Here is a 13649-nt window from a genome sequence, read left to right as displayed (position 1 = left end):
AAAACTCAGGGTGGATGTGTAAAAATGAAATATAATCTAAAGATACAGTCAGAGTTTACTAATTAATATATGGAAAACTGTAGTATGACTTTCTGAGAAAATAGTCCTTCAATATTATAAAATAAAAATAGTAGAAATTGTCTTTATTAATAATTTTCCTACTCTTCAGCTTTCTAATGAAGCATGTAATGCCCCCTTATTAACATATGATGGTTACTCTGAAGGTCTTTGAATCCATATTTTGTCTTGGTTTATATTTGTCTTTTATTTGGGAAAGCAATTTTTAATGAATTCTCAAAATTATAGGAGAAAGATATTTTGTCTTGTGTGTATTATGTTCACAATATAACTTTTTAACAAATATTCTATAACTGGATTGTGGTTTATGCTCCTAGCCTTATTTATTCATAACAGAATATGTAACTGTTTAAAATTAATACAATCAATGAATTGATTCTTCAAAGTAAATTTCTCCTTTACCGATTTTCACAATTTTCACTTATTAGTATTATCAGAACAGGTAAAAACTTCAGCTTAAATAAGAAGTCTGTTTTCTTGCTTGAGGTAGGATACATGAACTGAGGTTAGTTAGAATCTGTGTGCATGTAGGCTAGACATCGATATTTGTGATGTAAGTAAAAAGAAAGTTTTAAAATTATAAAAAATCCATTGTACTTTTAAGAGGGAAAGTTAGACTAAGAAATTGAGAAGCGAGGCTATCATAATTTCCATTTGGCCCTAAGTGTAAGTGACTTTTGCTATACGATCTTCTATGGAATTTTTGGAGAAACTATTCTTGTTTATTTATATCATGTATTAATATTAATTCACCAATAATTCCAAGACATATACCCCAATTTACTTGGAACCTCTACCCTTCGATTTTTTGACATTTGTAAAATTAAAACTAAAATAAGCCTTTTTATATGCAAAGGACCACCGAACTAGTGCTATATTTCATGTCCATACTAAAAGTTGCACACGAACAACCATCTCTTTGAAATGCAAATGCACATAGAGGATTTCCTGGTAAATGCAGTCTTCAATTCTACTAGTGAAATAACATCCAAATAAGTTTCTGGCAGAGAGAGTAATCCTTTACCTTAAATACTCAGAAAAACTCACCTGATCACAAAGAATGCTACCATTTCCAGTGCCAACTTTATCACAGTCACAGGGTTTGCAAACATCTATGGCTGAAGGATCTGCACCAACTTGTCGGAAAAAGTAATCCTTGCACAGCTCACAGTTCCTTCCTGCATCAGGGAAAGGTTATGCATTATGACTTCTAAGTCATTAAAATCAGCTGCATAATTCAAAATTAAAGACTGTATTCCTTTGAGGGAATTCTATAATTTTCGGAACGTCCGTTTTAATGCACCTTTCATCTCTACCTGCCAATTTAGTGATCCAGAGCATATGAAACAATGAACCTGTTACAAACTGTGCTTTACTTCATTAAACTCCCATCTGTTATATAATACCACACTTCTAAAAAGCTGTGCTTTATAGGGGCCCATACATTTGGAAAGAGTTTGTTCCTAAACTTAAAACTTTATGTCTAGGGCCAGGCACTGTATCTAAACACAATACAGCAGGAGAAATTTCTACATATGTGGTAAATGATACTTATATAGTAAGAAGCAAGCAGGTATGTAGTATTGGAAATATTTTTCTAGAACTCAGTCCTGTAAAATGGGAGACTTCTCTTAATATAATTTATTATTCTGTAGTTAACACAATTAAAAACAAATGATTATGTTAGTGGCCATTTTTTTCATTTCAAAGATTGAAATAGAAATTCATTATATTTAGAGATACCAAGTACTTTTCATACTAAATACTAGAATAGCCTGACATATTAGATATATCAGGTAATTCCCATAGTTTATAATTTATAATTATAAATTTCCTTTGCTATATTATGTAATGAAAAACCTAAACTACAAGGAATTTTTAAAGTGAACGTGACTAGTATATAAGATAATTGAAATAAGCTGAAGTGGAGCTCAAGACTATCAATTCCCCCTTTAAACATGATGTACTTTGCTCAAAAAATATTGAAATTGCCCCAATATTTGAAGACTACAGAAATAATCAATAATCAATAATATGAAAACTCATATTCTGATAGATATTGGCTATTGAGCTAGTTAAAAATTAAATTGATTTATATTATTTCTAGACTATTTCCATTTACATATGCTGTTGACTCCCAAATCTATATCTCCAATCTAGAAATCTCTCTTTTATTTATCAATTAATGAATATTTATCGCATGATTACTATGTACCAAATACTGTGCTGAGTGCTGTGTAATACAGTAGTGAACTAAATACACAATACCCATTGCATCTCTTTCACAAAGCTCTCTTATGGTCTAGGAGGTAAGAGGAATCTTAACTAAATAATACCAGGAGTAATACACATTTATAAACCATGATAAGCATAGTTGTCACTAACATGTATAAGTGATTCTGATCTTCTCTAAAGCATCATGAGAGGATTTCCTTGAAGGAAAGAGCTTTAGAACTGTGTTTCCAACTGCCCCTAGGAGTTTCTCCTATGTCTCTTGGAAACCGAGTGAACATATCTACAACAGAACTTGCCATCTCCTCCCTCATCTCAATCCTCCTGTATTTTCTATCTCAATGGCTGGCACCAATGTTGAGCCTACTGCTCAAGCTAGAATGTAATGTTAGGTATCAGTCTTGGCTCTCCTTCCTTCCCTTGCCTACACTCTGCTCACAAAACACTCATCTTTTTATCCTAAATATCTCTTGGATCCATTTCTCTCTATCCATACCATCTGAAATGTATTCTGACATTATTTCTCACCTGGACTATTGCAGCATCTCACTAACTGGTTTTCCCCAACCACTCTAACCTTCTCCAATCCATTTTTTACTTTATAACCAGGTGTATCTTTTAATAACAAGTAACTCATTATGCCCCTTTCCCATATAAAACCCTTAAGTGTCATCTCCTTGACCTTAGATAAAAGCCAAATGCTTTATCATGGCTCCAGAGTCCTCTATGATATTGTCCTGCCTTCCTTCCTAATATCTCTTACCACCAGCCGTTTGCCCATCTTTTGGTTTTTCAAACGTGTCATGTTTCTCCCTCCTCTAGGCCACTGCACAAAATGTTTCCCTAATTGTAAGCCTTAGTTCACCATCCTAATCTTTCAACTGGTTAACTCCTACCGTCCTTGCCCTATCTTAGCAATCATTAGACAACTTTGTAATCATTCCTTTCAATAGTCTGTCTTTCCCACTATACAATAACCCAAAGACAGAAAATTCATTGTCTTATTCATCTTCATGTCCCCAGCACCTACCCAAGATCTTGTAATATTTAAGTTATCAATAATCAGCCGATAAATGGATTCATGCTTAAGAATATCACTTTGAAACCCATCAGATATATGCTATTACATTTTACAAATTCAGATGTTGGCCATTTCTTGCCTTTCAAAAAAAGGATGGTATATTTCAATCACTAGTATTTTTCAATGACTAGTCAAAGGCTTTGTAGTTTTAGAACAGGACTTTGATTATCATCATCTCCATTTAATTAGTGTTTTCAAAAAGAGTATTCTCAGACTACTAGTGTCCATGCCAAATCTGAATGAATGCAATCTCCACATGAGAATCCAGACATAAAGGACAATAAAGGGGACAAAAGGAAACTTATTTTAAGGATATGTGTTCAAAGTAAGCATTCCTGAGTTATTCTAAATATGGTTGTAGTTTAGTCAAATGGTGTGAACTCTTTAAAAAACAAAACAAAACAAAACAAAACAACACAAAACAAAACAACAACAAAATCCTTTTCCTGAAAAGATATAGTTTAAGACTAGAGTGCTATTTCTGAAAACTACCTAGTGATTTGGAAATAGGAAGATTTGGTGAACTAGCTTTGATTTTCAAACTTAAAGGTATGAAAGTACATCCTTAAATAAGATAGCAATAACATAATTTAAAATAATATGCTTTGTAGATAGAAGCACACAGGCCTCCAAACCAACTCAGGAATTTATTTGCTACTTACCTGTAGTGTTATGCTCACAATCATCACAAACTCCTCCTCCCCCTCTGAAGTGCTCAAAAGGAAATAGGTCTACAGAGATGTTGTAATGGCAGCTTTTGGAATGGCTGTTGCATTGACAAGGTTTACAATTGAAAGCGTAAACTTGATCACCTTGGCGGAAAGGCTTGTCATTATAAAGAGGCAAGCAGCGATCACACTAGAACAAAAAATATCAGAACAGTAAAGAAAATAAAGCTGTGATTTTCTTTCATTTTATTGCTATGTTAGGCCTTTCACCAGAAGTAAAGCACATATCAGTGAGTTAAAAGTCAGCAATGATTTTATTTGAAAAATATTTCATAAGTCAGAAATAGCATATTTACGGGCATGGTAGGGTGGAATTGTAAAAGTGACCATGCAAGCTTGAACCATGGAAAATGATCTTTTTTTTTCCTAATTTTTAATTTTTGTGGATACATAGTAGGTGTATGTATTTATAGGCTACATGGGATGTTTTGAAAAAGACATACAATGCGTAATCATCACATCTTGGAAAATGGGACATCTATCCCCTCAAGTGTTTACCCTTTGTGTTACAAACATGCAAAGTGATCTTAATAATCAACAGGAAAGGTTATGATAGTTCTAAGACTTTGTAAAACTTCAACATGTTAACAACTCCCCAATGCCGGTTATAAATGTAAAGAAATAAACCAGTAAAAATGACCATTTAGTACTCTGTAATTTAAAACATTAAAAACTTGGAGAAGTTGTTTTACTCCTTTGTAAAATACTCACTAAAAGTACTTTGAACAGTGCTTGCCTTCATCTCACCTATAACTTACCACACTGAACACAAGCATCTTTTTTTTTTTTTTTTTTTTTTTTTGAGATGGAGTCTCACTCTGTTCCCCAGGCTGGAATGCAGTGGCATGATCTCTGCTCACTGCAAGCTCCGCCTCGCGGGTTCAAGCGATTCTCCCGCCTCAGCCTCCCGAGTAGCTGAGACTACAGGCGCCCGCCACCACGCCTGGCTAATTTTTTGTATTTTTAGTAGAGACGGGGTTTCACCCTGTTAGCCAGGATGGTCTCGATCTCCTGACCTCGTGTTCTGCCCGCCTCGGCCGCCCAAAGTGCTGGGATTACAGGCGTGAGCCACCGCACCCGGCCACATCTTTTCTATGCCTTGGTGAATTGTCACGCTCCTTTCTAAGTTTGAATCAGCTTCCAACATTTTAACTTTTATGCTTTTAGTGTTGTGAAGTACCTGTGAGAATTCCTCTAATGTGAAGTGTTTGGGTGTCACTTCCTCCAGGACATCTTCACCCTATTCGTGGCAAGCACTTTCCTCACTTATGTTAAGTTCACCTTCACTAAGTAGCTCTGGCTACATATTCAGAATCTCTCAAACCTCAGTAGTGACTATTTCTTCTATGACTCCACTTAGGTTCAATCTGAATTTTACTTCAAGTATTTTCTTTCTTTGCAGTGTTTTCCTCTTTGCTGTCCAATTCCTCTTCTTTTTTGAATATCTGTGTTTGTAAAGTGTCACTCGGGTTTATGACTCACAAGGAGGCAACACAACCACACGCTTCTCTTCTATAAATAAACTGAATGATAAATGTGTAGTGTGCAATCACCAACAGATACTGAAAAAAATAAACGTGATCGGTCACGGACCACAATGGGCATCTGTTATTTTATGTGGTAATTTGTGGACTGCAGAGCCAGCAGCAATGTTTGTTTATGTAATTACTCACGGTAATATTCAAGGTTACCCAACACTTGAGTTACGTTGTTGGAGGACTGGTAGCATTTAACTAAACTATGATAACTGATATTCGTGCATATCAGAATTGTGTAAGGAGAGAACTGCCTGTATAACTGTAAGACAAAATTTACTCAAATTACGTAATAGGTCTGTTATGTACTGGAACAAATAAAAAAACCTGGATATATGTTTTATAATTAATTATTTTAACTTTCTAATATAAATACAATTTATGGACAAAGGAAAAATTTTTCCATAGATTTAAATAACAATTCAACTGAACTGAGTTTAGTATAACTACAGACATAATAAAAGTATTCTTTATAAAACAAACGCAGGAGGTAGAAAATTAAAAGCACTGGTAATTTGACTAGCAAATGATAAGTCAAAATGTCAACATGAGACAATTTCTTTCAAATTTGTATATGCATATATTTCTTCTTTTCAAAATTATGAATATACGTGGTATTGTGTTATTAAAAATCATGTATTTTGTATTACTACATAGTTTTGTATTATTAAACATCATGTATTTTGCTGCATTATTTCTTATATTTCTCATAAAATAACATTCAACCCTTCTGCAAACATTACACATTTAGTTTTTTTTTTCCATTTTATTTTGGGGATCGGGAGTGGATATATATCTAAGTATTACCTTAAGAAAATTATGAGATGAAATTACATTATCAAAGAGTATAAACATTTTAAAGATTTTGTTAAATATGGTCAAATTCCTTCTAGAAAAATTAAACTCATACACCAGCAATATCTGAGAATGTCCATTTTCTTGTGTTCTGCCCATAATTGTTATATCTTCACTATTTTGATTTTAGATAATATGTCAATTACTGTTTTAGTATTTATGTCTTTGGATACTAGTAATGCCAAACGATCTTCACCTAGTTCTTGGTTAGATATAGTCCTTTTTGAGAAAATTATTCATTTTTCTTTAGTATACTCTTTTTTAATTGACTTTAAAGATTTTATCAGATATTAGAATTTTCCTTTGCCTGTAAAACAGTGAAGATTTAGTTCATAATTTTAAATATACAGTTATATTTATTTCCTTCCCCTACTTTATTGGCCAGAATTTTCAGCATAATAGTTAATTTATATGGTATAGTAGTGTGATAGGCATAATTATCTTTTTACTCATTTTAATGAAAATGTCTATAATGTTGCAGCTTTTATAGTATTGACTATTGATTTTACATAGACAATTTTTATGATTTTGAAGAAGAAATTGCTACTTCAAAACAACCAATATGGATTTATGTAAAAAAAATAAAAAAATATTATCAATTTTATTAAATGTTCTGATTTAATTGTTTGACCTATTGAATTGATAAATTATACAATAGGTTAGTAGGCTAATTGGAGTCTGTGCTTGCATTTTTAATAAACCCAACATCATTAATAGTAAATAATGCCAAGTAAAAAAAAGTTTAGGAGTTTTACATTTATAATCATAAATGAGATTTATCTAGGTTTGATAAAGACTTTTATTAAAATAAATACACCTTAGAATTTTAATAGGTAATTATATGTATTTGTATTTATAAAGTTAATTTTAATATCTGAATGATCAGAAAATTCTCATTTTGCATACACACTAAAACCAATTACATTTTATCAAATTATATTTCATGTAAAGTGCAATAAATTCAAGATAAGATTTATAATAAGTAAATAACAGGATTTCTGAAAATCATTTTTCTCACTCTCCATTTGCTGTGAAATACTTAATGTGACTTCCCTAAGTGCCCAGCATATGCCAGAGTTACATGTTAAATTATGAATCAGGGGAGTCAAACCATGTAAAGTAATGTCTCTCTGTTTATCCAAGATAATGGTCCTTTGCTCTTTGTTTTATATTAACGTTGTTAAAAACTATTTTCATATTGGGACAACAAAGGTTATTCTATTGTTCTATTTTAATATAGAATAAATAGTAACACATATTTAGTATTTTAGAACAGTTTGACATATTTCATAATCATCATTGGAACATACACTAGTCAAAAGCATTATTTTTGGCCAGTATTTACTTTTCCCCACTAGTTCAATTTCTTCCTTTAACAATCTTAAAGGGAGAAGATAAAATATAAGAGTTTAGTTGTCCAGTGTGTTGCTGTTTAATGGTATTCCAAAATTTTAGCATGAAAACAAAGTGAGTTTTTTCTACTTAGCTGGGGAGAGAGAAAAAGACAAAAAGGAGAAAAAATAATAAGAATGTAAACATTAGGTCACACTGTTTATATCAGGTAGTGCTACTTTTTAATAATTGGTAAAAAATAATTCACCCTTTTGGTCATTTTACAATGGTCAAGTTAAACTCTATGGTCCATTAAAATATCACTGTAATATTCTTTTTGGAGTGATAAAGATTATTTTTTCCCCACAATCATTTGCAAACCTTTAGGATAAGGTAGTTGTCCCGCTTCTCATCTCTCAGAGTACTCTATTAATACCTCAATCTTGCTCCTGTCACTCTACTGAAATGATTGGCTTATGTATATGTATCTTTCAGGAAATACAAGTTATTGACTTTATATTCTCTGTATCATCCATGCATTAGGAGCATGATAGACAATTGCTAAGCTGTTAACTGACAATTCACAATTAATAATGATATTAATGTCCAAAGAAAGTTGTTCTTGAGGGAATTTAGAGAGGAGACAGAATGAGAATAATTCACAAACAAGGTGACATTTATGGAAAGTCTTCAGAATTGACTGTTAGGTGATGATTTGCAATAAAAACCACTTACAAATATAAAATGAAACTCACTTCATAAAAGAATATGTGGCAACCATTAAAATATTGTCAGCTATGGGTCTTTAGCCAAAAAAATTTAAAGTGGGTAAATTGACCTCTTTACATTTCCCTCACCAGCAATGCCCATATGCAAATCAAATTTATTTCATAAAATCAAAAGTTAGAGATTTAGGTACAGGTTGGGAGTCAGACAGCTTAGTTCTATTATTGGTGCTGCTGTTTCCTAACTGCAAAAAGGCCACTGTGAAAAGTAACATCAAATGCATACTCTCATTTGATGAGTATACTCTCATCAAATGAGAGTATACTCTGGTTACTATATTAAACATTTAAAATGGGTTGTTTCATTGCATCTTTTAGGCCTGGGTGATACAATATCTCACATCTAACTTCTGTTTCTTGATTTGCTAGCCCTGTGTTCTTGAGTAATTGCCTGTACCTCTTTAATCCTTATTTTTCTCACTCATAATATGAGAGTAATAATAATTCTCCCATAAGGTTGCTGTAAAGACCAATCAGTTATCAAAGTGCTTGTCACACAGTTGGCCCTCAGCAAACTTGCCTACTACTTTGATCATTATTGGATTCACGACAGAGGATTAAAGAGGTTAAGTAACATTAACAATGACAACGGACAGTTAGTTACTCCTAGAGTCCTCTTTACTTCTATGAATCTCAGTTTCTTCATCTTCAAAATGAAGATAACTTAATGGAATGTCTTACTTTTATCTGACTCAAAATAATCTTAGGATAAGTGTTAATATATAAATAATGCCCAAAACAAAGCCTGGAAGTTATTACATGTTCAAACCTGAAAGTCAGAAGATGGAAGAGGAGGAAAAAGAAGGAAGAGAGGGGTAAAAATCCAACAGAATTGTTGATCTCAAGTTTGACCAGCACCAGCAGTATATATCACTATGCTATATATAGTCTATAACCATTAAAAGGTGATTCTGTGATTTATAAATGCACTGGTCTATGATCTGCTTTGGAGGAGGTAGCCTACAGAGTGGAGCAAGAAGAAATTTATGACCAAAATTTATTTCTGGTTAATTTGATCATCTGTAGTTATAACTACAGAGGAGGTCCTATCTATTGACAATACTTCCTAAGAGCCATCAGACATAACTATTACTTCTTCTAGTAGCCCTATGTGTGGGGACGATATGTTCTAATTGGATAAATGAAAGAATAGATGAAAACTTGCCTTCTGACTTCTTGGATTTGAAGGAGAGAAATGAGCTCATTAAGCTGTCTTCCCCAGTTCAATTAGCCATGCAATTAACCTGATTCCCAATATTTTAAAAACCCTATTCCATCGTAAAACTTTTGCCAAAGGCAAAATTTTGCTGTAACACAATGCCCTGAGCCTATTTTTCTCTTGACTTCAAAGCATTCTCATTGAAGAATTTGTTTACTCTATGGTGGTTTTTATTATTCAAGTTGTGCTTTCTTAAATGTAAGTTGGTGGAAGTGATGAGATGGAAACTGTGGTCCTGTCATACTGATTTCAGATGCAGTTTGTCTTTTACAAAACAACTGCTGGCTGTTTGAGTTTGGTATATTGCCTACATGAGTTAGTGGAGCAAATCCAGCAAAAGCATTCCTTTGCTATTTCTAGGAAGACATTTTTGCTTTTTGATTATAATCTTTAAAAAATCTAATTTCAGATTTTATACTTAACGTCAGCCCAAAAGCCATTATCAAAAAGCCTAATTGTAAATAAGACTGGACTAAATGCTGTATCAATGTCCAAAGACACAGTCCTGGCTGCCTTAATGTTTAAAGCCAAAGACAAATTTTACCACTGACCCAATGGAATGGTTCTGGTCCTGCCAAACTACTTGTTACTGAAAATGGCTGGCCTTTCTTTTGTGGAGGAAAAAACCCTGCAGATATATGGATAACCTGTTCTGTTTTCCTGAAGAAAAGAAGCATAGCTGTTATTTTTTGATTCTCAAATTATTATTTTTTAGATTATGATAATACCAGGGTGAAAGGAATTTGTAGAAAGGGCCAGTGCGGAACACTGCTTGTAGGAGAGGAGTTTATCCATTCCTTTTAGGAGGAGCAACATATGTATACATTCCACAGGACCCAGAAATTCCACTGAGAATTTAGGAAAATACTTTTTTTTTTTTTTGAGACGGAGTCTCACTCTGTCGCCCAGGCTGGAGTGCAGTGGCGCAATCTTGGCTCACTGCAAGCTCCACCTCCCAGGTTCACACCATTCTCCTGCCTCAACCTCCCGAGTAGCTGGAACTACAGGCACCTGCCACCACGCCCGGCTAATTTGTTTTGTATTTTTAGTAGAGACGGGGTTTCACCATGTTAGCCAGGATGGTCTCCATCTCCTGACCTCGTGATCCACCCGCCTCAGCCTCCCAAAGTGCTAGGTTTACAGGCGTGAGCCACCGCGCCTGTCTGAGAATATGTTTTTAAAGCTGCTTGATAAAGATTTTCTGTTTTAATAATGGGGTGTTGATAATACTGAAGAGAAGGAAACAAATTAAATGCCCAAAAGCAAGAGAGTGGTTTAAGATGTCCCAATTCCTAAAAAAACAAAAGGCTAACATTTATAAATATAAATAGAGAAATATATTCATAATACAGTTTGAATTGAAAATCAAGTTAAAAATAATATACAGAGTATAATCCTCTATTCTAGATAAAGGTGGACTTATCTATAGATATAAATATGCAATTTTAAGAAGATAGAGACAGATGAGACAGGTTTACTAATAATAACAATAATATAATGCCTGAAAGTATATAAACTAAGATTATTGGCTGGGGTTACCGGTGGGTGGTAGGTTTACAGATAAAGTTTATAACTTTATTTTTTCCACAGTGTACATTTATTACTAATGTATTAAAAATTGAGAGCAAATAAAATGTAACTGCATGGATAGTTACAAGATAATTATACATCATTTGCATGTAACATTTCACTAAGAAAACCTAAGAAAATTAATACGTTTCAGTTTTAAATTACACACAGATGAGCAAAAAACTGCAGAAAAAATGATTCTCTTTTCAACTACTATGTAAGCTAAAAAGTTTTTGAGCCACCAGTAAACAGAGTATGATTTGTAAAAAATATACATTTTTTCCAAAACAATGGGATTAATATACAGAAGCAAAGATTTTGAGAGATGATGCCTAAATTTGTTTTAAAATTTGATTTAAGACATATGCAACTAAATGACACACCAATGCCTATTTGGGTCTTTGATCCTAAAGATGATACTGTTCTATTATCATTTTGTGTGGTTTGCAAAGACAGAAGGAATACTTTGTAGTCTATTCTTTGATTATAAAGTTTCATGAAGTATTAAATTCTTGGTCCCATAATTGGTTCTTAACAACTCGTTTCAGATAATACAAGGATAACCATGACAAAATGGAAGAAATAATAATTGGTAAGTGCATTATAAGTAAATTTTTGAATTCTCATAATTTTCATCTGCCTTTTCTACCAGTGATTTTAAAGTTTGATTTAAAATCAAGAACTCGGTGTGTATCTTATATTTTATGCAGCTTCTGAAGCAAATGGTTTTCTATTTCATGTTTTCCCAATCTCCAGTTGATCATTTGTCACTTTCAATTATGTTTCGGTTTCTTCTGTAACAACTGGATTCCCCCGATATGTCCCTGAATGCTCAAATTATGAGATTAGACAATGGCTATATCAGGGTCAAGGACCTTTACCACTGATTCATTTAACTGCTTTCATTTTGATAGCTTCTTAAAGGCTACTAATCAACTCCGCTAAGTTGCAGCCAAATACTTTGACATGTTCAGGTATGAAAATCATTGAATAGTCATTGAATCTAGAAGACACTGATGAAATTTATTTTATTACATTATATTCTAATAATACACAATGACAGTTCTTTCTTGTGGATCATTAAACTGAAGTATAGTGTTCCTTCGTTACTATTACAGAGCAGCAAAGACAATCTTTCAAAGATAACCCATAGTCTCCAAAGCATTTTTATCAACTCCACTCCTGATAGACTCAATGTTTTTTTTTTTTTTTTTTTGGAGACAAAAGACAGAGTCTTGCTCTGTTGCCCAGGTTGGAGCCCAGGCACTATCTGGGCTCACTGAAACCTCCACCACCCACATTCAAGAGATTCTCATGCCTCAGCCTCCCGAGTATCTGGGACTACAGGCACACATCACCATGCCCAGCTAATTTTTGTATTTTTTGGTAGAAACAGGGTTTCACCTTGTTGCCCAGGCTCGTCTCAAACTCCTGACTTCAAGTGATCCGCCCACCTCGGCCTACCAAATTTCTGGGATTACAGGCGGGAGCCACCGTGACAAGCCACACACTCAATTTTACTTATTTCTTAACACCTTCAAATTTACAGAGAAAGTACAAACTTGTGTAAAATACAAGTTTAAGTAATTTAACTGCAAGAGCAATTTATTTATTCAGTCACTTATACAACAATCTTAAATGCCTACTATGTATCTTTGAAAAAAGAAGGAAGAAAAATATCCTCTTAGACAAAGATATATGAAGTCCTTGCAAAAGGTTGGGGGCTAGGGAGAAAATTTCCCTTCAAGGTCCTGAGAGCTCCCAGTGTCAATGACCTTTGGAAGCTTAAGTTCATAATGATCACAATGAGTCATCGAAAACAACTTGTCTTCAATATGTTGAAGAAGTGCCTAGAAGGAGCCCTAGAACATAGTAGGTACTCAATTTATATATCTGGATGTTTTCCTTCAAAGACCTCACTTCTAATCTCCATGTTTATACTGGCTTCAGGGACCGAAAATAGTATTCGAGGGAGAGAGGTGTTGACTGGAGTCACTCTGGCTCAGTCCATCTTTACTTTCTGCTGAGTCTAAACTGGACAGCAAAGCCCTAGAAACCAATAAGATGTAGTTATTCCACTCCTGGCTATAAAATTTAGAGATATGGATGCAGCACTGCCTATGTGAGAAGGAGAGAAAGACAATCTGCTTCAAAGTGAAAGATTATAAAATGATCACTTTTTAGTACTGTTACAGTACTGCTCACTGAATAAAAGAGGTAATTTTTTTTAACTAT

The 13649-nt window shown here is 33.6% G+C and overlaps 1 protein-coding gene across 1 annotated transcript in view; it reads right to left on the bottom strand.

The window, feature by feature from the left end:
• USH2A (usherin) overlaps positions 1 to 13649 on the bottom strand; it is a 798713-nt gene that overhangs the window by 664563 nt on the left and 120501 nt on the right. Inside the window, exons 9-10 of the mRNA XM_016938662.4 lie at positions 4054 to 4249; positions 1126 to 1256 (exon numbers count right to left, since the gene is read on the bottom strand). Coding sequence (XP_016794151.3) covers positions 1126 to 1256; positions 4054 to 4249 — 327 coding nt within the window. The remainder of the gene's footprint in view (positions 1 to 1125; positions 1257 to 4053; positions 4250 to 13649) is intronic.

Source organism: Pan troglodytes, chromosome 1, assembly GCF_028858775.2.
Source record: "Pan troglodytes isolate AG18354 chromosome 1, NHGRI_mPanTro3-v2.0_pri, whole genome shotgun sequence".
Lineage (NCBI taxonomy): Eukaryota > Metazoa > Chordata > Mammalia > Primates > Hominidae > Pan > Pan troglodytes.
Note: the sequence above shows the minus strand (reverse complement) of the source record. Positions and strands in the feature narration are given on the sequence as shown.